The sequence below is a fragment of the Archocentrus centrarchus genome, chromosome 13 (assembly GCF_007364275.1).
Source record: "Archocentrus centrarchus isolate MPI-CPG fArcCen1 chromosome 13, fArcCen1, whole genome shotgun sequence".
In the NCBI taxonomy this organism is placed as follows: Eukaryota; Metazoa; Chordata; class Actinopteri; order Cichliformes; family Cichlidae; genus Archocentrus; species Archocentrus centrarchus.
Window position 1 is genome coordinate 25,138,817 of NC_044358.1, and position 24,494 is coordinate 25,163,310.

At 39.6% G+C, this 24,494-nt stretch overlaps 2 protein-coding genes across 2 annotated transcripts; one reads left to right on the forward strand and one right to left on the reverse strand.

Moving 5' to 3' along the window:
* Positions 1-3,279: 3,279 nt before the first annotated feature.
* rab4b (RAB4B, member RAS oncogene family) lies at positions 3,280-12,777 on the forward strand. Its single transcript, XM_030744515.1, has 8 exons — positions 3,280-3,461; positions 6,762-6,842; positions 7,869-7,983; positions 8,233-8,295; positions 9,031-9,185; positions 9,275-9,370; positions 9,542-9,718; positions 9,833-12,777. Exons 1-7 carry the CDS (start codon positions 3,446-3,448, stop codon positions 9,655-9,657), a joined length of 642 nt encoding a protein of 213 aa, XP_030600375.1. The 5' UTR covers positions 3,280-3,445; the 3' UTR covers positions 9,658-9,718; positions 9,833-12,777.
* Positions 12,778-13,525: 748 nt separating this feature from the next.
* ap2s1 (adaptor related protein complex 2 subunit sigma 1) lies at positions 13,526-20,912 on the reverse strand. The gene is made up of 5 exons (XM_030744352.1): positions 20,760-20,912; positions 20,130-20,279; positions 19,368-19,481; positions 15,682-15,741; positions 13,526-15,068 (listed from the first exon to the last, which is right to left on the reverse strand). Exons 1-5 carry the CDS (start codon positions 20,760-20,762, stop codon positions 14,967-14,969), a joined length of 429 nt encoding a protein of 142 aa, XP_030600212.1. The 5' UTR covers positions 20,763-20,912; the 3' UTR covers positions 13,526-14,966.
* Between the last annotated feature and the right edge of the window lie 3,582 nt (positions 20,913-24,494).

Here is a 24,494-nt window from a genome sequence, read left to right on the forward strand (position 1 = left end):
CAGCATTTCTTCATCATGTAGAACAACAGAGACATGCTGTTGCAATTGCACTTCTTTTACTTATATTAAAATATCTCAGAGATTAAATGTGTAGTTAAACGTTTTTACACAGACAGAAAGGGGAATTTCACTGGTCCAGCCCACTTAAGATCAAAGTGGGCCGCATGTGTCTATTTCTTCCCACAGTCAGTATATAGATAAAGGGAATCACTACATCAGCCCAACACAGATTTGGGCCTCTCTCAACTCATCTGTCCACAGCCCCCTGACAATGGAGTTAAAGAAGGCTGATCATAACCTTTGCAAAATGACTTATTATGAGGTATATTGTAGGCATGCTAACCTTCTGAAAAACAAGAATTACACTAAACTAGATTAAAGGTGTTTTGTAATTTCCAATACGTGCACACTTCTTTTTGTAGCTGCAGTCAGTATTATTAAACCCTTTTAAATATCTTTGCAAAAACCAAATACAGAGGGTTTAAAATGACATAAACATGCATGACAGAAGCTAGTCATCCCGGCCTTATTTTCATTGTTAAAATACAGTGCTGTAGGCCATAGTCCATTTATAGCTGAATATAGGGGATCCACAGCATTACATCTCTTGATAATGGGAAGATGAAAGAGACATGAAGTATGACTAGCTAAAAGGAACTTGATATCCATGGTATGACAGACTGTTCTCTTTTATGTGTAGCCCTCAGTATGACTTTAAAAGATGCTCTCTTTTTCTTCTCACTCGTTTCAAACACTGCAGCCCACTTCTGTAAATGTGTCGCTCCCATTCCCTTTACTTACTGTGATTCACGTACCCTGGGGTTTCTGCTCTCATGCTGTTGTGTGGATTTACTGACTTAAACAGAGCAACGTGAAGTAGAAGCTGAAGTGAATGCCCTTGTGTGCAAACAAACAGTTGCACAAGGACTACTGTGCAGAGTGCATATGCACATAAATACCCCCTCCCCCCCAGGGTGAATCAGAGCTGTACTGTTCATTCTCCCAACTAACACACATAGCAGTCTGTCTGAGAGCCCTGTTAAGTTTTAAGCAGTTGGATTTTAGACCTGTGATTTTTTTTTTAGTTTTAGTTTTAGTTCTGAATGTTTGAAGTATGTCATCACGAATCACGTGTTTCACTCATTAATGCATTCACACCTTTCATCACTTTATACCACCTTGTGCTTTAATAGCCCTTACTTCATAAACTTAATGCCTTTGTTTTTGTATCTAAACCAGCAAGAATCCATCTGTTTTACTGTGTAGGCCATGACTCACAATGTGACAGACACATTTATATTTACAGTGATGCCAGCCGAACACAGAGCTCACCTGTCTCTAACTATGCCCTGAAAGATGACTCATTGTTTGCTGTAAACATTGTAAATGTTGTATGGTTTATGTGGGGATTCCCTAATGTGCTCATCAGGAGCACATTTGTTTTGATCTCAGATAGAAACTCTGTGGATGGGGGCATGAAACAGTTTTATTTCTGCCCCACTTCCTTCCCTTTATATTTATGTTTTCCTAACAGCACGTGAATCCAGCAGGCCACTTCTCTATTTGCCCAAGGTCAAAACTCCCAAACATTGCACACACAAACACGCAAGCACCTTGTTTGTCCTACAGTCCAACAAATATCTACTCTGGTGATGATACCATAATGGATAAAAGGACAAGGAAAAGGACAAGAGAGACAAAGACACAATGAGCACCGAGACACCCATAAAGGAAAGCAGAGCACCTAACGGAAGCACCCCCACCTACCCACCTCCCCTTTTCTTTCAGCCTGCTGCACACCTTTGAGGCCAGCCTTTCTTGTAGCCCACCTTAGGAAAACATCCGTGCCCCCACACGATGTTGAGCCTTGTGTTTCCTTCTGTCTTTAATCTTAGTGAAAAGAGCTTTTAACAAGGCTGGGGAGGATGAGTGGATCTGCCAAAGAAGAACAAAGGCAGGGAGGAACTTGGAGAGATAGTAGCAGAGTGGAAGGCTCTGTAATTTATCACCTGTTGCCCTTGGGCGGCCCTGCACTCCATGCCCTGGGCTTACTATGAGTTACTGTGTCTATGTATATGCAGGTATGGTAAGATGATGAATAAATAAGCAAAGAATAAGAAAGCAGGTATTCTGGATTCTTTCAAAACCTCAGATTGCTTTAAGCAATTTTCTTCTCAAGGAAGCAGTTGTCTGCTTACCAAAGACTCCACACTTATGCCTTATCCCGTTATCACAGACAGACGTTGGCACGACATATTTATGTGCTGTTTTTTTGCCCAAGATATTGGAGTTAGTAGAAAGAGCAACACATCAGTTTCCATAGCACACATCTTAAGTAATAGTGCAGTATTACTTCATGATAACATCTAAAAGAGAAAAATTATGCAAAATAAATGAAAATTGTCATATCACCTGAAGTCATATTATGCTAAAACATTAGTGTTGTTAGAGGGCCCTACATTCTTCGCTTCTCAAGTTCCTTTATCTTTGCCTGCCATCTTGTGGCTTCCTGTTGCACCTACCGTCATGGCCTGAATATCCTGTACACCAAAACTAAACCCAATAAAGAGGACACTTATTCTGTGAGTGGCAATGCACAAGTTCACTCCGCTTCATATTTTGCACACTATACTCTGCTGTACAATAGCAATATCTCATATATCGCAAATTCGATTTATATTCTGCTTTTCTTGATTTTGCTTTATCTTCCTCATGTCTATTTTGTGGTGCGTTTGTAATCGATGACAATGTCCTGCTGGAAATTTGCAATTTATAAATAAACTACCTACCTACCTATGTATTTGTTGTTTAATTTGAACTATAAAAGAAAAACGTAATCTGCCCTTGAATTGCCTGGATACAAAATGTTTTGCTTTCTAGAGAAGGTAAAGGTGGCTAGACTGGTGATTTAGTTCCTCTTCACAGTTCTCTAAGCACTCTTTTCTGAAAGCATCTCTTCGCACAAAGAAATGCAATAATAACTTATTATTATTATTATTATCATTATGATTTTGTCATTATTACTATTATTATTGTTGTTGTTGTTGTTGTTGACTGAACAGAAGAAAAAACTCTGAAAAATATGAACTGATCTGAATGTTTGCTAGTTGTGCCTAAGCGTACAAATGAGGACCGTTTATACATGAAATCCACTCCGTTTCTGTGAGATCTCGCTGTGCTTTCAATGGATTCTTCTCTTCTCTTAAAATTCCAACGTGGCCAATGACACTTGAATGCAACACCACTAGATAACTAATGACGTCTCGCGCAGCTGCCGTGGAGATTGTGTGGTCGGAGCAGAGGAAGCTGGGAAAGGATCAAGGAAACCTCTAGCATTGTAGATAAACACCGTAAAGAGGTGTGAAGCCAGCGGGCAGTCAGCTGTCACAGCACCAAAAGAACAGTGAAAGAGTTCGATTGAGTTCTCCATACAGCGAGGGTCAGCATGTCTGAGACATACGGTATGTTTATGCGGGGCAGGCTGTCATTTCATGCTCGCTAGCTGTTATGTATTGACTGCTTCGTGGTCTAATGTGACAGGCTGGCAACGGTGCTATCAGCGAGCTATAAGGTTAGCTTAGCCGTAGGCTAACTTGCCACCTCACTGTGTCTGCGGGTTTTAATACTGATAATTAACGTTAAGTGCTGACATTTAAGTCAGAGAAAGTGGTCTGGCTTGAGTTTTTTGTGTGTATTAACTGACACCCCTGCCTTATGATGGCAGCGTGCAGTGTTACGCGGTCAGTAACAGGAGCAGAATGATGATGAGACATCAATGGGTAAAAGTTGGCCAAACTTTAGACAAAAGGCATTAGTAGCATGTGTAGATACGCCGAGTTAACTTGAGCTTGGTGTAATTCAAGCAAATTAGGTGACCTTGCGACGTGAAAGGTTGCTGCAATCTGCTCTGTATTTTTACTTTTAACTGTTAACCACAAGGCCCGTAAGAGGAAGTTTGGTAGCGATGGCTGATCATGCATCAGTTACCTGTAGAGCAAACGCTGCTTGGTGTGTCACTGGTGTAAATATGTTTGTTTCCATGCTGATATAAAGTACCTTCATTCTTGCACTTGACTCATTACAAATGAGTGCTGGCTGCACCTGTCTATGGACATTCGCATAATAGAGATGTATTACTGCTCTGCATAGATTCATTAAGCAATATTCTATGTGATAGAGAGTAGGCCTGACACTGTACAGCCATTTGTTATGAAATGGCACACCATCATCCTCTCCTGTTGCACTCCCAGAGACACTCTCTCCCTCTGTTTATACTTCTACCCTGTCTCTCTCATTCCTTGTATGAAACTTTATCCAAGTGGGAGAGTGCCAGCACTAATGGGTGCTGTAAAAGACTTTTATTGATTTTTCTCCCAGTCTCATCTGGAGGGTCAGGGATTGACAAAAAGCATTATGAATGCAATTAAGGCCTGTTAAGTGTTTTATAATATATACTTTAAGTTTATTAATATTATTAATTTAGGTCAAAATAAAAATCATTCGTTTTTGTTGTCACAGAATTTGGGATGTGTGTGTGTGTGTGTGTGTGTGTGGGCCGGGGGGTTAAAGAAAATACTACGGGAGTTCTCTTTTTTTTTTTTTTTTTTTTTTTTTGTTTCACTTTATTTATTTATTTTTTTGCAGTTTTTATTAATTATTTTTTAGAATTTTTGAGATGTATCTCACCAAGAATGCCATTACACTGTGAGTGAATGTATTTAATTGTTATTCTGCTCCCTGGGAGAGTTATTTAATATTGATGGATGGAAGAATAAAATAGCCAGAGAGACTGTTCTGCAGGGCAGCGCTGCAGGCTATTCTTCCAGCTTTGGCGTATTGACAGCTTGGTTGTTGTGTCCAGATCTCACATGGGAATATACCATGTCTGAGAAAATCCAGAAAGGCTTTGGTAAGTTTTTAAAACGGCACTCTTAGCCACTGATTTAATCAGTACTGGTGTCACAGCCACTGACAATGTGTGGTTGAGATGTAACGCTGACAGAAAAATAAGTGGCTGTTGAGACCTTCGCTTTGCACCAGCTGCTCTGTTACTGAGACTTTGACCTCTGGCTTGTGCTGCTTGAGAAAACACCCGCTTCAACAAAGGTGCACCATAAACTGAGCTGGCGGAGGTACATGTCAGCGGATGAAGGTGGCTCATGGAATGGAATGTCACACACAAACTAAAGATCAGTCTCATTCTTTGCTCTTTTGTCTAAACTACTGTTTCTGTTGACCTTGTGTGAAGCTGTTGCTATCAGCAGCAGTCAGTAATTATTTGCCCAGGCCAGCACTTAGTGCTTGCAGAAACTGTGTTTGTGCTTAAACTGAAATTGAAAACTGCCTTCAAATTCAACCTGAGCAGGCTCTTAGAAGGAAGGGTGTCATGTGCCATCATGGTTAGCTTTCACAGTTTTTGGAGCACACGATCAGTCCCAAAGGTTCTGTTTTTCATCTGCTACCTCTCTAATTGGTTATTATACTTTATGTAACCAGTTAAATGTCTGTTTCTTTCAAGTCATATCTGGCTAAGAGGATAGATTGAAAGTTAGGCAGATACAACCTGACTAAACTAACACACAAAGACTTTCATTCACTTAAAGCGCTAACAGTTCACGTCTTGTTTGAATACACTGAGCAAGTGAACTTTTCTGTTAAGTTTCTCCCAAAGCGTGCTGTTTGAAAAGGATAGCATGGTAGAGGTAGCATCATGGTTTCAGGCTACCATTGGGTCTGGTTGCCATTAACAGAACATTTAATTCAAAATTGCACCCAAAAAAAAAAAAACAGCAACAGAGCTTGAAGAGGCTGAGCCAACCAGCCAGACAGTGACTCAAAGCAAAAAGATAAGAGTGGTTCAAAACAAGGAATTTTTGGGGAGCAATGGCCAAACCACAGTGACCTGACCTTAACCTAGCAAGCTGACCTAAATGGGACTCAAACAAATATTTATGAACTGAAACAGTACTCTTGGGAAGGATGGTCTGGAATTCTTCTCTATCATTGTCATCCCTGTCATGTCTCATAAGCAGCTGCGGGAAACATATTGTCAGGTCTTTATTGGAAATGACAAATTCTGAAATCCTGGTAATTCCAAAGGGCTGCACAACTTCTTTTTCTCTTGCAACTTGTTTTTCATAACTCACCAGTATAAACTCACGCACACAGGCACCCACTTTTCATATTCTCAGTCTCTTGTTCAGATCTCCCAGTGTAGTCAGAACGGCAGCACAGTGTGCATCCAGTATGTAAATGTCCCCCGTATTATCTTTGGCCACAGCATGCATTGTCTATCTGTACTGTGAATGGCTTTGCATTGTGAAGGGCCCAAGTCATTGTAGATGATTAGTGTTGGCTGGAAAGGGCCCACTTTCCACAACAACATCTGTGCAAACAGCTGCTTTTGGTTATTCAACCCCTGTGCAAGTCTGTTGCACTAAGCCGTGTTTAATAATGCTAAAGCTTTCTCTAATGACATGTATTATTAAGTGTTGGTGCTTTTCTAAGGCCTCAGCCACACTCAGTTTCCACCTCAAACAAGTGTATTAAATTAGATGCGTAAGTGGCAAGTTAAACTGATTACATGCTAGGCACTTTGTGATTAGTAGGCTAATTTGGGTTTGGCAGGATACTGTGAAAGCAGAGTAGCTCAATGGGATTAAGAGGAAGGTTTGTCCCTGAGGATGGAAGTGCAAAGAACAGTAGATTCTCCACTGATGTTAGCGTTCCATTGATCTCTACCTCCTCTCCTGTGCTTCCAGACTTCCTGTTTAAGTTCCTGGTGATTGGCAGTGCTGGGACGGGGAAATCCTGTCTCCTCCACCAGTTCATTGAGAACAAATGTAAGTTGCGAAACGATACATTTCTAAAGTCAGTCATGAAATTATTGTGGTTGATTTCAGGAGTTGTTTCACATCGTTGATAATCCTGAGAAAAGTGTTCATTGATTGGTATGTGGAGTCAGAGTATGACAGGATGATGTAGGAAATTGTTGACTCAAAATTAAATACAACATCAGTTCTCTGGCTTACTCTGTCTTCCAGAAGCAGAATCTAAAAGGATAATGCATACTAAAAAATTTCTGTGGTTAACTGAAACTTACACTTCCTGTCCACTTTCGCTGGCTTACAGTGGTCAGGTTTACGTGGAGCCTGATACTATGTTACACCATAATTGTGTTAAAATGCTCCATATAAAACTGCAATCACATTAAAAATGCATATAGAAACTTCACTCCAGTTTTAAAGAGGTCATTTAAAAAAAATATGTAACCACTCCTTCATGTACACACATTCACTATCATGATTGTATTTAATTTGATTAACCTGTTACCTGGCCGCACCCAGTCTATTTTCAGTGATTCCCTCACACATCCAAAATAAATAAATCTACAAAAAACGTTACAGTAACATATACATTACAGTAACATATACTACATATACACATAGACTAAAAAACACAATCCTCCCAATAGTCCTTCTCTGATACACAACTTGCATTCAGAAGCACTACATTGGTCCTGTGGATGGGACTTGACGGGGCGTGGCCAGTCAAAAGGTTAAAATTTGTCAGGGATCCCTGTGTGTAGAGTGAGAAAGGCTGGGCAACTGTTAATCTAATCTATGACTCCCTGTAGTCTATAGTATGGATACGAGGTGTTTAAAAACAGCAGCAGAGGCCTTTTAAACACGTACGACACATCGAGCTATTACAGATGTGGATTCTCTGAGCTACAAGTGTTGGCTCTATTACAACGGTGGATATCTAGCTTTGCAAAGGATAGATGCATAATAGGTTTTTTTTTTTCCCTGCTCTACTACTTACCTTTTATGTTGTCCCCTTTTTATACTTATTTGTTCCTGTTGCAGTTAAACAGGACTCCAACCACACCATCGGAGTGGAGTTTGGTTCCAGGGTGGTCAACGTCGGAGGAAAGACGGTCAAACTGCAGATCTGGGATACTGCTGGACAGGAGCGATTTCGGTAACAACTTATAACTTTTCCTGCTAAGGGTTAACAACCCCCCCCCAAAAAAAAAAAAAAAAAAATCATTGATAATGTGTTATTGCTCGAGTCAATTTTCTACAATTTGAGGTGGAGACTTCAGTCTCTTCACAGCTTCACTGGAATAATAGTGTCTGATGATAACAGCTAAAAGAACAGGACAGTCAGGACAGGTCTCCAGTCAGATTTCACCATCTGATATTTTAAAGGAGTCTATTTTCTCCACAGCTCTGTTACACGCAGCTACTACAGAGGAGCAGCTGGAGCACTTCTTGTCTATGATATTACCAGGTAAATCAGCCACTGACCTCACTCTCCCACTTCCTTTTCACAAGTTTCTCTATCAAAAATGAGCCTTTTGTTTGCCATGATAGTGGGATGTAGGTACCAGAGTTGTATGTACATTTTCCCAGACTTGCATACTAAATATTTACTAAAACTACCAGAAGCCACTGGACACTGGCATCAGTGATTTATTGAACATTTTAAATGTGGCTGCACTTGAAATTAAAATTTACAGATGCATGAAGTTTAACTGTAAACTTATTTTATTTTTATGAGTACTCGTATTGCTTGCAGTACATATGGCGACAACTTAAAGGAGTCATATTGTGTCTATATCACCTCCAGAAATTGTGCTATTTAATGATAGACCACTCACATTCCTGTAAGTAAGCTCTGGGTTGTAAAATCAAGATGGGTTGAATGGAGTATTGCAGTATTGTGCTTTCAACAGAGTAAAGGCTTTTGTTGAGGGAAGGTGGAGTTCAGAGTGGCAAGAGCTGTAATATAGAGGCATTCTCTGTCAGGTAGCGGCTGTCAAGGAAAGCAGAAGTCCGTCACAGATAGTGTCACCTGACTTGCACAGTGAAACAGACACAAATATACAGTGAAACTAGAGTTACAGTAAATGACAGCAAAAAAAAAAAAACACCCTCACTCTGAAAACAAACTAGAACAAATTAAACAAAAGCACACATAAATTGGGTAAATAACCTGAATAAAATATAATGTAATGTCTTACAGTCGAGAGACATACAATGCCCTGACTAACTGGCTGACAGATGCACGGACACTGGCGAGTCCCAACATTGTTATTATCCTGTGTGGCAACAAGAAAGACCTGGATGCAGACAGGGAGGTGACCTTCCTGGAAGCTTCACGCTTTGCTCAAGAAAACGGTAACTGATGTTAAATTATTTAGTCATAGATTTCAAATCTTGTCCTCTTCTCCTCTTTACCAGTCTTATGAATGTTTTGCCCCACACAGAGCTGATGTTTCTAGAGACAAGTGCTCTGACAGGTGAAAATGTGGAGGAGGGTTTCTTGAAGTGCGCTCGCACCATCCTCAACAAGATAGATTCAGGTACACATTTTGCTTTGTTTTTTATAATTAGTTCAGAGGTGTGTCTGAGTTCTGTCAGAGTATGCAGACATTTGTATGTTTTGCGGGGGTTTTGGTTGATATTTTTTTTTTGGGGGGGGGTCTTTTTCTGTGTCTACATCACTAATGTTTCTCATTGTGCTTCACTCAAAGGCGAGCTGGACCCAGAGAGGATGGGTTCGGGTATTCAGTATGGAGATGCATCGTTGAGGCAGCTGCGACAGCCAAGAGGCACCACAACACAGAATAAGCAGCAGTGCAATTGCTAGGGGTCGGGCCGCACCCATACCCCAACCCACAGGCCCACACAGACAGAATGCCCCCCTACAGGTCAGTAACTTGTCAACTCAGATGTGAGCAGAACTCCTAAAATAACAGGATTTACTTGTATTAGCGTTGATGAGTGTCGGTGATCATTTTGTTTTCCGTTCTTAATCATCTCAGCTCCAGGTGTTTTTTGGTGTGTGACTGCCACCCTCCTCCGCAGTCTCACACACCTTGGATCACCTTGGGTCGTGGAGATCCCTGCAACCCCTGACCCCCTGACCTCTGGCAAGAGTCTCTTACTTGAGGGGGTCAGTTGTACCCTTGCGTTTGGACAACATAACTCCTCAGTGTGAGCACAGTGGAATAATAAAGAAGAGACATCCTCCTCCGTGGTCTCTCAGTCACTTACCAGACAAGGACAAGTCAAGGGTTGTGCGTGTGGGCTGTCCTACTGTTGGTTTTTTTTTTGGTTTTCGTTTGTTTTCTCTGTGCTTTTTCATTCTGGTTTTTAGCAACCCCCAAAATGCTTTCAGTGTTTGCATATCATAGTAAATTGTATTGTTAAACTTTTTTGTGCGTTCAACCTATCCCAGTATGCCTCATGATTAGTTTAGTCTTTCAAGTTTTAGCATTTGTGAAGACACCCCTTACCATTTGCTTTTTGTTTTTTGTTTTTTTGTCATGCACCGTTAACTGTACTTTCCATAAATTCAGTCTATGGTAAATAAATTATAAACTTGACAGATTTTGGGTTAGAATTGTTATCTCAAATTTACATCAGGTGTGATGTAAATCCCTACAAAAGTTTGTACTGTTATTTTCTCATAATACATTTTATTATTTAAAGTGAATGTTGAAGCTGCTGATCAGTGGATTTAGGTGTACCTCAGTTTTAAAAACAGGCCCAAGTGTATAGTGTTTGAGTGTTACAGTGAAAATATTTGGGTTGCAATAAAATGCACTGTTATGATCTAGAGTGTTGGCCTTAGTAGTAGGCCTGATATTGTGGATTTATACTATATTATTCCCAACAGTGATATGTTTAAACTGTCATGGGGAATGAGCCTATCACTCCATTCTACACCCATATAGACAAGCCTGTGGGTCAGGTTGAAAGCACAAAGAAGAGAAATTTTGCCCTTTATTTAAACCAAATGTCCACAAGTCTGTAAATTAAGCTTTATCAGATTCACACCATGTTTAAATTGACGTGTCTGGTCCAGTTATAGTGAAAGGTTAGCATAATGTTTTTTTGACTCCTCCTGCTGGGCTTTTCTCCATGACATGCCTTGCTATACATGCACATGCTGTGTAAGGGACGTCACAGGAAACCACAGCTGGCTTTTGCCTCAGTGTTGTCTTTGGAAACATTTGGTGTTGCCCAACCAGTCCCATCATTGAGGTTTGACTTTTTTTTTTTATATATCTTGCCAGGTTGTAAGTGCACTTTTGACAGGATTTTGTTTTTAACCTTCCAAATAGTCGCTTCTCTTTTAAGTGCTAGATAGCAGAAGGAAAAACACAGTTTATTAAACCATGTACAGATCACAATGAAGATGATCTGGCATTGATTCTGTTAAGTGGAGCTCTGTTAGAGGGATGGCTATTTCCTCATTCTGTGTCTTAACATGGTCAATCTTCCATATGTGCTCATTTTTGAGCTATAGCACACAATTGGCATCATTTTTATAATCCTAAAACTTCGTGCTCTATGGATATGGGCACCCTGGAAGAGGCCACCCCTATCAGGATAGAAATGTTTTAGCATAAGATGAAGGTGACTCAGACCAGCTTTGTATTGACTGTCAGTGACCCCGACCCTCTAAAAGGAAAAGTGGACCTAGTCCATGCCAGCAAAGCGGCCCTCACGGTATAACTGAGACACTGTATCCGCTTACTGTATAGGTCAAGTTTCAAGTTTTTCCTTTTAATGTCTCCCTCTCTAGCTCTGCTGCAAAATGTCAGTTTTGTTGCAGATCTGAACTGACCCAGATGTTTTCTCTTTAGAACAGACTCCGTATTACCCTAGAGAGAAAGAGGGGAATTTCCACAGAAACACAGTTTCCTCTCTGCTTCTAACACTGACAACATGGTTTGCGGTGCTGCAGGAGGAAAATGAGGTTGCAAGTTAATAACTTAGAAAATCCAAAGCCCCTGCTCAACTGTTTAATCAAAGGCACCGCTTCTGTCTGAATCACTGAGAGCAGGTCATACTAACCAAGCCAAGAGGAGATCAAAAACAAACTGCGCGTAAACTTATTTCTCATGCCTCTGTGTTAGCATACGTCCTCCCACAGACAAACCATATGTGTTTAAGCTCAGCTGAGCCAGCACACTGAAGGGGGCAAACATGGTGAGTTGTGCAAACATGCGATAATATAGGACATCAAGAGACAGATGGTCAAAGCATGTCGCTTTCATAAAATATTTGCCCACGTGATCGTTTGTCTCCTTCTGCAAGTGCACTTTTACTTTTGAATCCATGTTTGTTTTGTTAATATGCTGTAACTATAGAACTGTACATTTTATTTTACTTGAACTGTATAATGTAATAAATATTTTAATTTTAGATGTTAGTCTTTTTTTTTCTTTTTTACTAAATAACAACTGAGATTCTTCATTTGATTTCCTTGTTTCTGCTGTCATCAGGCAAAAACAAAGCTGTAATAGTGCAATCTCATGCTGCGTGAGATTTGATTGGTTCATTGCTCCCTGCTGATGTGGAGGTAATGATGGAAGGGTGTGAACTTTGTGAGCTGCAGGTGGCCGTCAGCAGCAATTCTGATCACTCACAGGCTGTCATCGATGCCTAGTTATCAAGTCAACTGTTGAATCAGAGTTAGCTCACATTCATCTGTATGTATTTGCTGTACAGTTCATAAAAATCAGTCAGAATAGCCATGAGTATTTTCTCACTTGTTCCATTATAGCCTGTCATGTGACGAATGCAGTCCAACTCAGTTGTTGCTTAGTAATGTTATATAATCAGCCTAAATACTACTGTACATCTCAAGTAACCTATCCTGTAAATAAGATTTGTCTATTGTCTATTGAGGGTGAGTGTTGCTCATTGATTGTAATGATTATGCAATTCCCAGTAAACTGCTTGTTTTTCCATTTAACATTTTTCACCTGTCTCCTGAATGTTAATGCTGTCAGTTTAGTTTTTTTTTTTTTTTTGGCTTGGAGCCACTGTAAACATTGTTTATTGCTCAAGGGCGTTAAAGTGCACTGAATCCTGAATATTGGTAACCCCACCCCTTGTGTGGAGCAACACAAGCAGCATTTACAAATCAGATTCATAGCCAGCTGACTTAACGGACCTTGAAATTTAACAATGGGTTCTACTAGGTAAATGAATCATGTACCTCTGCTTGCCATTCTTCAATCGAGTCATTTCTCTCAAAGGCAGGTTGAGGTTAGGATATCAGAGGACTCGTACGATGAAGAGTAAATGCTCTCTGTCACAGTTGTCTGGATTTATGCTCTTGGGTTGATGGAGTAATGGCCAGAGTGGTTTAATGTAGCTCAAGTGGATCTATTGAATGATTTATTGATTGTAGACAGGCTATCAAGATGACCTCATAACCACATTGCAAATTTACTGTGAAAGAGAGGAGAGGTTTACCACTAGATGGCACTAACACATTGTACAGAAAAAGGACTAGTCCAGTATTTAAAGACTCGTTTTTACAGGTCCGGTCAGTTGTTTTTGAGTGTTATGATTTATAAATCAAGCCAACAGTTAAGTGTAATACAGTTACATATTTTAAGACATCAGGAAATGAGTGTAGGCGGGAAGATATCAAGATCAACACACAATAAAATTCCCACTTCACAGGATATTAAGTGAGATACTGAAACCTTTGCTTTACTTCATCTGTTTATTATTTACACAAAAAGGGAGGTACTGAGATAGGTGAATGGAGACCGTACTACACAAATCATTTCCATCAACACACAGGTGGACAAGAAGGGAAGCATTACATATTTCACTAATCATTAAAAAAAAAAATACAAAAATTGAATACATGAAACCACCTTTGAGACCTGCAAAAGGATATGGTTAAAATTGGAGTCTGACCATGTCAAAGATTTAGGCTGAGCAAAGGGGCATGAATAATTTTTTTTTTTTTTTTTGTGGTCAGACTAAGAGGTCTCTAAGAGGAATTTAAACTCATTTTATGCAATGCCAAAGGAATGTATGGAAATTCTGTGAGCAGGAACCACATGTTCATTTCATAATATTCAACACAGCCTACATTGTATGTACACACCATACAAAGCAATTTTCACAGCACCGATTTATGTAAAATATACTTTCTACATCCAGGTATTGTTTTAAGTGTTTTTGAGAGTAACCAACCAGCACCATTTGATGTAATGAGTTGCATTAAATGATCAAGATCATTTTTAAAGCAACAGAAATCATTACAACATCCATAATGCAACCATCTGATGTAACATAACCTATACTACTGACCACCATCAGCAATGAGGATGTCTGACAGCACAGGCTGCAATAACACATTGTCAGAATGGCACTCATTCCAAGTACACTCCATTCAATTATGAACTTGCTGTGCTGGGTCAACTGGTCTGAAGAGATTTCTATTTGTAGTTTGCCCGTACTCCAGTTCACAGATAAATTGCACAGCAGCCATGATGAATACCATAAAAGTTGCAAGATCCTGCATAACATGGATTTATAGAAAAGGCTGCAAAGCTATTCTAAGTTCTCAATGCACATGGGTCATGATAGGCAGTCTCTATGGTGCTTGTTAGTCACAGTAGTGCCATTAAATAAATGTTTAGGTTAATGAGAGGAGGGCAGAACAGAGCAGTGTCACACCTGTTTCTACACTGCACAGCGATAAATGCAATTACTAACTGGTTACTACAGGAATAACTCATTTCTATGGCCACTGGCTTTTGGGAGAAGAAAAACAGAATACAGCTGATTGTAACTAAGGCAGTATATGAAATGTTAACATGTTGAAATGTGCTGTATAGCTTTCATACTCTATGACATCCTTAGCAGTAAGACGAGTGCAGAATATTGCAACATACAGACTTATGACAAAAGATTAATTGGACTAGCATCCATATGTAAACAATATTAATCATCTTGACTAAATACCCAGAACCCCACTTCCTTTGAAGTCCTGGTAAATGTTGGCTCTTCAGAGACAGGAAAATGATGAATGTCCATTTGAGAGTGATAGAAACAAGGAGCAGGATGTTTTGGGTGCCAGGGCAGCGGATTTGTGGCCAGGTAAGAAAGACAGTTGTTGACTTTTTTTTTCTTTTTTTACTCGAGTGACTGAAGCATAAGGAGCTGCTTGAGGACCTTCGTCTGACTGGTCTCCCTGATCTCTCCCGCCAGGAACATCTCATCCACCACCGTGTACACCTTTAAACACAGTTCAAATGACAGTCAGAGTCCAACACTGTGATGAAACTGAGGCAATTAAGATGATTCAAATATCAAAAGTGGTTATCTAGCACATAGTCAAGCCAATATTACTCAACTTATCCATTGTTTATTATCATAGTGTAAAAATAACCACAGAGTGACACATGAATTAACCTGAAAAGCATGACAGGATGAGTCACTCCTCCTTGCAACACCCCTGAGAAGCAGGTGGAGTTTGTGGAAAAGGCTGTAGTGGTTGGTAGTTGGATTTACTTTATTTGTCAGTTTCTGGTCATTGTTGTACATGAGCATTGTTAAGTTAAGCATGTGGGCGGATGCTCACATGCCTAAAGTAATTAGGAAGAATGAAGCAGCAGGTGGGGGGGAAGGGAGTTTAAACATTTATGAAGAAAAAAAAAATCCACCCCCACTAAAATTAACATAAAAAAAAAATATCTGTAATAGCTGTAAATATGATATCAGTTACCATGGCACTATACTTAAAGAAATGTTTTAAGATCTCACTTTCATCCTCTGTTCAAGGTCTTTCTAATTGTATATTATAAATCTCAAAAACAAAAGGCAAGAACTCATTTCTCAGTGTTTTTACCTTGTAGAAGTTGAACACAAGGTCCAGCTCACACACATTGTGGAAATACTCATTCAGCACCTACAAAGAAAGGCAGGAGCAGTTGAAAATACAGCCTTTAATTAGATAAGATACAGTCTATTTTAGTAAGATACAAATGTATAAATGTATGTATGTATGTATAAATGAATGTATGTAGGTAGATATTGTATAGCTTAATGTGATGCACTAGTGCAGAAATAATGTGACACTGTAGCAGCAGAGGAATCCACTTAAAAACCATGTAATACATTGATATCTATTACATCTAACAAAAATACGGCAATTTAAAATTAATATGAGTCTGGCCTCATCTCATTTCCACAGGAAATCATTTCGAGCAGTGATACGGTTTCATTCACAAAGCCAGAATTACTGACCGGTTGTTAAGTATTTGCTACAATGAATATTAAAACCAGCCTGTGAGTAAATCCTGCTGTGAGCTAATGGACAGAGAATCTTTTCACAAACTAAAAGTGACAAAGTAAGACTGCATGTAAGGACATTTTGGAAATGCCCCAACGTGCATTCCTTCACAGTCAAACATTACATCAAATGACCTTCAATCCTGAGTGCTCTGGACAGAAAATGGTCTGTTTGTCTTAGCAATGGCAAACACTAGATTGTACTTTAAGCCCACAATTTCAGTTGATACCATATGATTTAAAGACTGAGTGCTTAGAAACATTAAGAGCTGTTAAACTAAGTGTTAAAACAAGGCACACTCAAGCTGTCTAACGTGTCCACATAATCACCACGACTTAAAATAAACTTGCTTAGCTATGCTCTGTAAGTCACAGATTAAACCAAATACAATAACTCAGTAACAAAGGAGTTCAACCATTTTTAAAGTAATAAAAACTGTCCCATATTGACTGCTGGTTAAATTCCACGAAGGCAGCATAATTTATGTTACACTGTGTTCAACTACTGGCAGGCAAACAGTATTATTTAAAATATACTTCTTGAACAGCATCTGACATTCTTCTCTTGGCGTTCTTATGGATGTGCAAATTTGATGTAGCAAAGCACCACAAAGGTGCACAAAGGTGAAACTCTTATGCCAGTATAACATTTTTATCTTAGACTTATGCTGTTTGGAAAACTGTCACATATGGACAAAGTGACAAGCAAGGAGCAATGCAGGTTAATAAATCTTAGTGGTCCAGGTTACACAGTTACTCAATAATGCACAAAGTGCATTAAACTGCGCTGCATTTAAAAATGTTCTGCTGTACAAATCATGTTTTAAATGTTCAATTCAAAATAGCTCAAGTACAACAAAACTGTTTTCTCACATCATTCTTGAGTATATGAAAAAGTAACAAGTAAAAAAATAGCCTGATTCTCTTCACAAACTTCAACTTCAAGCAGGTCAGTGTCCAAATATCAAAACTCATCTATGAACTGAAATGATTCAGATTTCACAATTAATTACCACTCATCCACTACTTGTAACATTAATTTTAAGTAATTTAAGTATTTGCTGCAAAATCTGAAATACTGAAAAGCAAAAATCTCAAATGAAATTAATTTACTGATTCACTTCCTGGGCCAAAGTGAGCATGGGGTAATGAGGTGTTTTGTGCTGTGACCTTTAGGGTTGTGGAGACGTTGGCCCACTTCTGGGCAGTGGTGTTGAGCCACACTTCTTGTGGCATAGTTCTCCATTTATGGTTGGCACTAATACATTTGCTTTACAGAATTTTGTGGAAATAGTAACTTATGTGATCATTTGTGTTGTGGAGACAGCACCTCACTTTTGGTTGGTTGTCACTATTGGTTACTACTATTGGTTTGTGTGGTACAGTTTTGTTTGAATAATCTTTTTGGTTTGTGGCTGTACTCCACTTTGGGTTGGTCACATATTACTACTGTGTGTTCAATGTAGCAACTTGTGTGATCTTCATGTCAGGGCATCTGTGTATGTTTACCAAAGTCCACTTAAATTATTTGCGAACATTTCGTTTTGCTGTGTAGTGGTCAGACATCTGCTCTGTTTAAATGCTCAAGCATGGCATGCTTATGAAACTTCAAGCTTCTTTGCAGGGTTGGCTATTGCCTGAGAGGACTAAATTTGGCCCTTTTGCAAGCCACACATGTTGTCCTGCTTTCCCCATTCATCTTTCAGGTCTGGGATATCAAGAACCAGAAAACTCCAGAGGGGCTTTTTCTTTATTTAGGGCTCCTGGAGGAACCTTTCTGAGAGGGGCAGTGTTATACCCGCCTACTTGCCTTGCAGTGCTAGTACAAGAGTCTGTGGATGTTGCCAAGGCTTAATTGCCAATTATCTACATTGATGAGGTGTGGATAAAGGCATGCCTGAAGTTGGCTTGGGGGGGGGATTCTACTTCTTGTCTTTATGCTCTGAGGGCTGTTATTTTAGCTGAGCTTCTAAGTAATTTAAAATAAAACCAACTTTGTCGGTCTTCATGTTGCGGCTGTTGAGCCAGGTCATAATATTAGGCACTGCAGTGTGTCTGTGTAGTAAAGTGCTATCAAATCTATCAATATTTTAATGATAAGGAGTTCTTTCAGCATGGTATAACATTAACCCTAGTTAAAAAGGATACACCCAAGACTGTATAATAAATGTGACATCAACATAACTTTAATGGGTCTTGGAATTTGTACTGAAATACAACATCATGCTAAGAGGTGAAGAACTGTAACATTCCATATTCTGCTCAGGACAATACTTGATTTAACATTTATAGTAACTTTGTTACATTCAATTAGTGTGGATAATGCCTCATATAATTGCAAGAAACAGCATTTAAACCATTAGTAATTACCAGAATTACTCACAGAATGTGGTCTGATCTTCAACTAAGTCAGATATTATATAGAAACCAATTTGACTTCACTAAAAACAATGAATAAGGTGTACTTTTAACATCTTTTTCAGTACTTATTGAATAATAAATCACAGTACAGGCCAGATAATAGTAAACCCTTAATTTAGTAACTCTGAGAACCTCCTGGAGCTGCAACAGTTAATCTGTTAATATGATCAATAAAGACATGAAAAGTACAATCATGTGTGTTGCTAGTTTAATCAGATTGTATGTGTCTAATCTTCTGATTTAGAAGAAGAAATGTGATCAGACCAAAACAAAAATATATTTTTTAGAATAAATAGCAGAAATTCATTTCTGAATATTGATGGGAGACTTTTGAGTCAAGGTGAAAACTGGGAATACAAGTGGAGACTGATGAAAGAGGCTAGAAGGATTTTTGTTTCTGGTTTTGTTCCTGCTCTTTGTTTAGTTAAAATGAAAAAAAAAAGTACTGAATTGTGTGCATGTAACTATAAATGTACATAGTTTGGTATGTTATGTGTGGGCTGTGTGTAGCTGTGTGTAGCTGTACAGAATAATGCTTAAGAATTTTTCTCCCCTTTTCATTCCTCCTCTGCATTTTGGTTTTTTTTTTTTAATGTTTTTTTACTTTAACTGTACTTTGACTTTATGTACTAAAATTCATCACTAAATCTCATTTGACTGCAATCCTTATTAACCAGAAAACTGCTAAAGGAGCTGCAAGCTGGTCACGGATAATAAACTCTGTACAAAATCATCAAGAAACATTCTTGAAAGCCATCAGACCATGACAACTAAATTATCATAGCTCACTTACTAAGTTTATACATTGTGTGTTTCAGTTACCTCTACAAAGTTGTGGATTCCCTCGAGGTATGCCAGGTTATTATCAGTCACATCCACACAGATACAGAAGTACAGCCCAGCATAACGCCGGTAAATGATCTTGAAGTTCCTGAACTGTGAGAACAACAGAAAAATCCTCTTAAGAGCTTAATCTCTCATATTATGACAACAGCAGCAGATTTACCAGGGCTGAAGCTCCCACGGTAAGGTAAAACACACCCAGTATGCATACCAGCTGCTCCTGGAAGTGCCAAGATCCAGAAGGAAGCTCAGAGGGGACAGGGCTTTCTCTATTGTTACTCCTAAATCATGGAATAACTTGCCTTTGCAAGCCCATTTTTAAAGTTAGTCTTAAAACCTCTTTTTTCCTTGGCTTTTGACCCCAGAGACTGAGTATTAAACTGTATGTTTTTAAACTCGAAAGAGTTCCCTTTTTTTGTATGTTTCAATGTACAGCACTTTGTGTCAGCTGTGGTTGTTTTAAAAGTGCTTTTATAAATAAAAGATGGTATGGTATACATTCACTCTGAAAAGAAAAAAAAAACAAGCATTAAAAACTGATAAACAAACTGTGTTCTCTTTTCTTTCAGTGCTGTATTCCTCTAGAAATGCATTCAGTATTTATACTTTTCTTTTTTTTTTTTTTAAATAAATGCTAGGCGGCAATGCTTGTAATCCACACTCTGAATTAAGCCAGGGCAGATATGTCATTATACATTTAAAAGAAAACGTTCATACATATGGCACTGGCTAATCCCATACCTCCACAAAGTTGGTGTGCTTGGCATCTCTGACAGTAACCACAGCATGCACTTCCTCAATCAACTTCTGTTTCTCGTCGTCATCAAACTGCATGTACCATTTAGCCAGTCGCGTCTTCCCCGCTCGGTTTTGGATGAGGATAAAGCGGATCTGTAAAGATAAAGACAAGAAAAAATTAAATCATGCATCTCTTTACCTGTCCTTGGTGTCCAATATTAAGGAGTTTGAGTCTGACACCATTTTAAAACTCCCAGAAATAACATTAACAACACACGAATATCTAATCTTATAACCATAAAGGTATCTATTTGAATATCTAACAGCATTAACAAGTCACTGTAGCTAGCCTTAGCTTATCTACCGTGAAAGATAGCATTAGCTAAACCACACCCATTCATTTTGACAGCATTATTTTTCGAGAACTTCGCAAAGTAAGATCGATTTAAATGAACAAACTGGTAGTTCGTCTGTGCGGTAAATCATCCACAAATCGCTGGCCTTGCAGTTAGCTTAACGTTTTCTAATCAGTGAATGGACTAGCTGATCAGGCGAACTCTCAGATGCTAGCATCTGAGAGTGCTTACTGACATGAGAGGAAAACAAAACATTGTCTATATGAGACATATTTACCATTTTCGCCTCCCAAATATGGACCTTAGAGACTCCAAAACAGCACGTTCCTGAGCAAATGTACAATAATTTTTACATTAATACATCGATATTTTTTGACCGCTCGTCCGCTATCTTTCCCAAGCTAATAGGAAGTGCAAACCTGCGCTATGTAACGTTGCATGATGGGAATGTAGTTTTTATCGTCCATTTAGAAACGATGGGATATAATGTAGAACTACAACAACCGACATCCCTGTGAGACATATGTCATTGAGTCGTGCCGTGGATCACATGAGAAGCAGAGGGCCCGTCATTCTAAACGTTTTCTGTAGTTTTTCGTGTCTGCGTCGGATGTTATTTATTTTCTGAAAGAACAGTGGAATTATCTATCAGTATTATACTATACTTTTTATTTATATTTATATTATACTATTTTTAAAACTACGTTGCTGTTCTCTTTGGCAGTTATCTGTACCTTCTTGGACTTGTATAAAGTTAATGTTGCTCTATTTGCTTATATTTTTCTGTCAGCTGCTCCCTTTAAGAGTCGCCGCAGCGGATCATCTGCCTCCGTCTCACCATATCCCTAACATCCTCCCAACCCAGCAACCTTCTGCATGCCCTCTTTCACTACATTTATGAACCTTCTCTGAGGTCTTCCTCTTTTCCTCCTGCCTGGCAGCTCCATATTCAACGTCCTTTCCCCAGTATATCCACTATCCCTCCTCTGCACGTGTCCAGATCATGTCCACCTTGCCTCTCTAACTTTGTCTCCAAACTGCTCAACCTGAGCTGTTCCTCTGATGTACTCTGATCATCTTCAGCTCTGCCACCTCCAGCTCTACCTCCTGTCTTTTCTCTCAGTACCACAATCTCCAAACCATACATCACAGCAGTTCTCACTACCATCTTGTAAACCTTCCCTTTCAGTCTTGCTGCTATACTTCTGTCACTTACCACCCCTGACACTCATCTCCACCCACTCCACACTGCCTGCACTCTCTTCTTTACTTCTCTTGTGCACTGTCTGTTGCTTTGGATGGTTGACCTCAGGTATTTACCTCTGTTCCTTGCAGCTTCACTGTTACACCTGCCTCCCTCTCATTCACACACACATATTCTCTCTTGCTTCTACTGACTTTGCTTCGTCTTCTCTCCACAGCACACCTCCACCTCTTAATCTCTCTTCCACCTGTTCCATACTCTCACTACAGATCACATTGTTGTCAGCGAACATCATAGTCCACAGAGACTCTTGCCTGCTCTGTTTATTTATATGCATGATGAAAACTGTGTAAATAAAGATTTATTAAATCAAAAAAATCAGGCTTATTTAACATAATACAAAAACCCTAATGTGCTACAGAATTTGTCACATACACTGTAAATAAAACTGGTGGTTTTATTTATACCCAATTAACTATATTAGAATAATTAGCATAAAGATATATGAGTGGAGTGGAAGATTTGTAGAATATAAAAAATGTATTCCTATACTCATTACAGGATGAAAAGTAACAATTGCCTGTATAAGCTATTTCCACCCCCTTGAGTTCGCATTATTTTAGAGGTTGTTTTCTGCAGAGTCAGAGTTTGTTTACTGGTCTGCCTGGGCAGCCAGTTCACCGCAGAACATTGCCCAGACAGCTTGGACAGCTTGCCTCTGTTCTGGGTGTTCAGGGAGTCAGAGGGGGGGATGGGGGACTGTGATTGTCAGGGATTGCACAACTGTGAGTGGAGGAATGCGCTGCCCTTGGGACCCAGAAATATTTTAGCTGCAAATGCAGAAAGGGTTGGAAAAAAAAAATAATAAAATGAAATGGGAAACCAACCAGTGATTAAACAAAAAGTGTGAAGTTTTTCTTCCATATAATGCTTGCAGCTGTGTTTTGATACTGCCATATTTAGAGTTAAAAAAAAAAAAAAAAGCACAATTGCTGTGGTGGTTATATAAGAATTATTAGCATAAATACCACTATGTAGCAGCGTTTTGTGATACTGGCAAGAGCCTTGGCCTGCGTTAAAAAAAAATGGAAGTAGGTGAAAGAGATGGAAAACAGAAGCACATTATTCAACACAAACTTTGACCCCTGCTAATCTTGCTCTGTGTGATTGGGGTCATGCAAATATTGCTGAGAACCTGGTGACTAATGTGATTGGACAGAAGCGTGTGGACTTACTCAGAGGACAGTGCACCTTGAACCCCGTTTGACTGTGTATTTAACGGTGGGTCACATTGCAAACTGTCAGAGCACACATAGAGCACATCATATTCTGCAATTTTATATCCAATGTAATAATAACATAATTGCCTTCTTTTTCACAAATGATTATCTCTCATGTTTTGATTCTGCTATCCAACACTCCAGGAGGTTGAATATTGTAACAAACTTTAAACACGATGTCTCTATCATTTACAGTGTTTTAGTCTTAAATATCCCCTAAAGTGCCAAATTCCAGTTCAAAACAATAAATTGAGTTCTACAGCCACACAAACTATTTGTTTTCATATCACACAGAGTTTGGATTAGCAGATTGGAATTGCGTGTTCTGGAGAGTTCAAGGAAGGACTAAAGGGGAGAGAGAGAGTGCAAGGGAGAGGGACAAGAATTTCAAGAGAGGGTCTCACTGCTAGACACTAAACATCTGTTTGAGCTCTTAGTACAGGCTGTTGTCTTGTACAACACTGTAGACATTTCTCCAGTGTGGAAGTACCTCAATTGTCTTCCTGAAAATCTTAAATTTTTAATAGCTGTAATCAAACTGGAAACTACTTCACAATTGTTCTTGCCAAATATATAACTCAGTGCACAACACTTATAATTAGGACTTACCTTTGAGATGATTGATTCTTTCAGGAAAGGCATTAAATATTTCCTCTCTCTGCTGTTCAATAACAGTTTAGGTGGGAGTCCGTGGGTGAATGCACAATAAATCTATCACAAGTGATTCAGCCATGGAGCATTAAAATCTATTACACAAAAAAAGTCTTGAGTCACCCCTCATTTCTTTATGTTTTGCTTCCAAAAATTTGATCTGCTTCCAAAGATTTTCCATCCATCCATCCATCCATTCTCTTCCGCTTATCCAGGGCCGGGTCACAGGGGCAGGAGCCTAAGCAGAGAAGCCCAGGCTTCCCTCTCCCCAGCCACCTCCTCCAGCTCATCCGGAGGGACCCGAAGGTGTTCCCCGGCCAGCCGAGAGATATAATCTCTCCAGCGTGTCCTGGGTCTACCACGGGGCCTCCTCCCGGTGGGACATGCCCGGAACACCTCACCCAAGAGGCGGCCAAGAGGCATCCTAATCAGATGCCCAAGCCACCTCAACTGGCTCCTTTCAATGTGGAGGAGCAGCGGCTCTACTCTGAGCCTCTCCCGGATGGCCGCACTCCTCACCTTATCTCTAAGGGAGAGGCCAGCCACCCTTCGAAGGAAACTCATTTCTGCCGCTTGTATTCGTGATCTTATTCTTTCGGTCACTACCCAAAGCTCGTGACCATAGGTGAGGGTAGGAACACAGATCGACCGGTAAATCGAGAGCTTCGCTTTTACACTAAGCTCCCTCTTCATCACGACAGACCAGTGCAGCGTCCGCATCACTGTAAAAGCAGCCCTGATCCATCTGTCGATCTCCCGCTCCCTTCTCCCATCACTCGTGAACAAGACCCAGAGATACTTGAACTCCTCCACTTGGGGCAAGAACTCGTTCCTGAGCCGGAGAGGGCACTCCACCGTTTTCCGGCTGAGGACCATG

Coding starts and splice junctions, on each gene's coding strand:
- rab4b (XM_030744515.1), top strand. Junction 6,843..7,868: donor CCAGTTCATTGAGAACAAAT/GTAAGTTGCGAA, acceptor TTCCTGTTGCAG/TTAAACAGGACTCCAACCAC. Junction 8,296..9,030: donor CTTGTCTATGATATTACCAG/GTAAATCAGCCA, acceptor AATGTCTTACAG/TCGAGAGACATACAATGCCC.
- ap2s1 (XM_030744352.1), bottom strand. Junction 19,482..20,129: donor AGCACACCAACTTTGTGGAG/GTATGGGATTAG, acceptor TTGTTCTCACAG/TTCAGGAACTTCAAGATCAT. Junction 15,069..15,681: donor TTGTGTTCAACTTCTACAAG/GTAAAAACACTG, acceptor CTGTGTTTAAAG/GTGTACACGGTGGTGGATGA.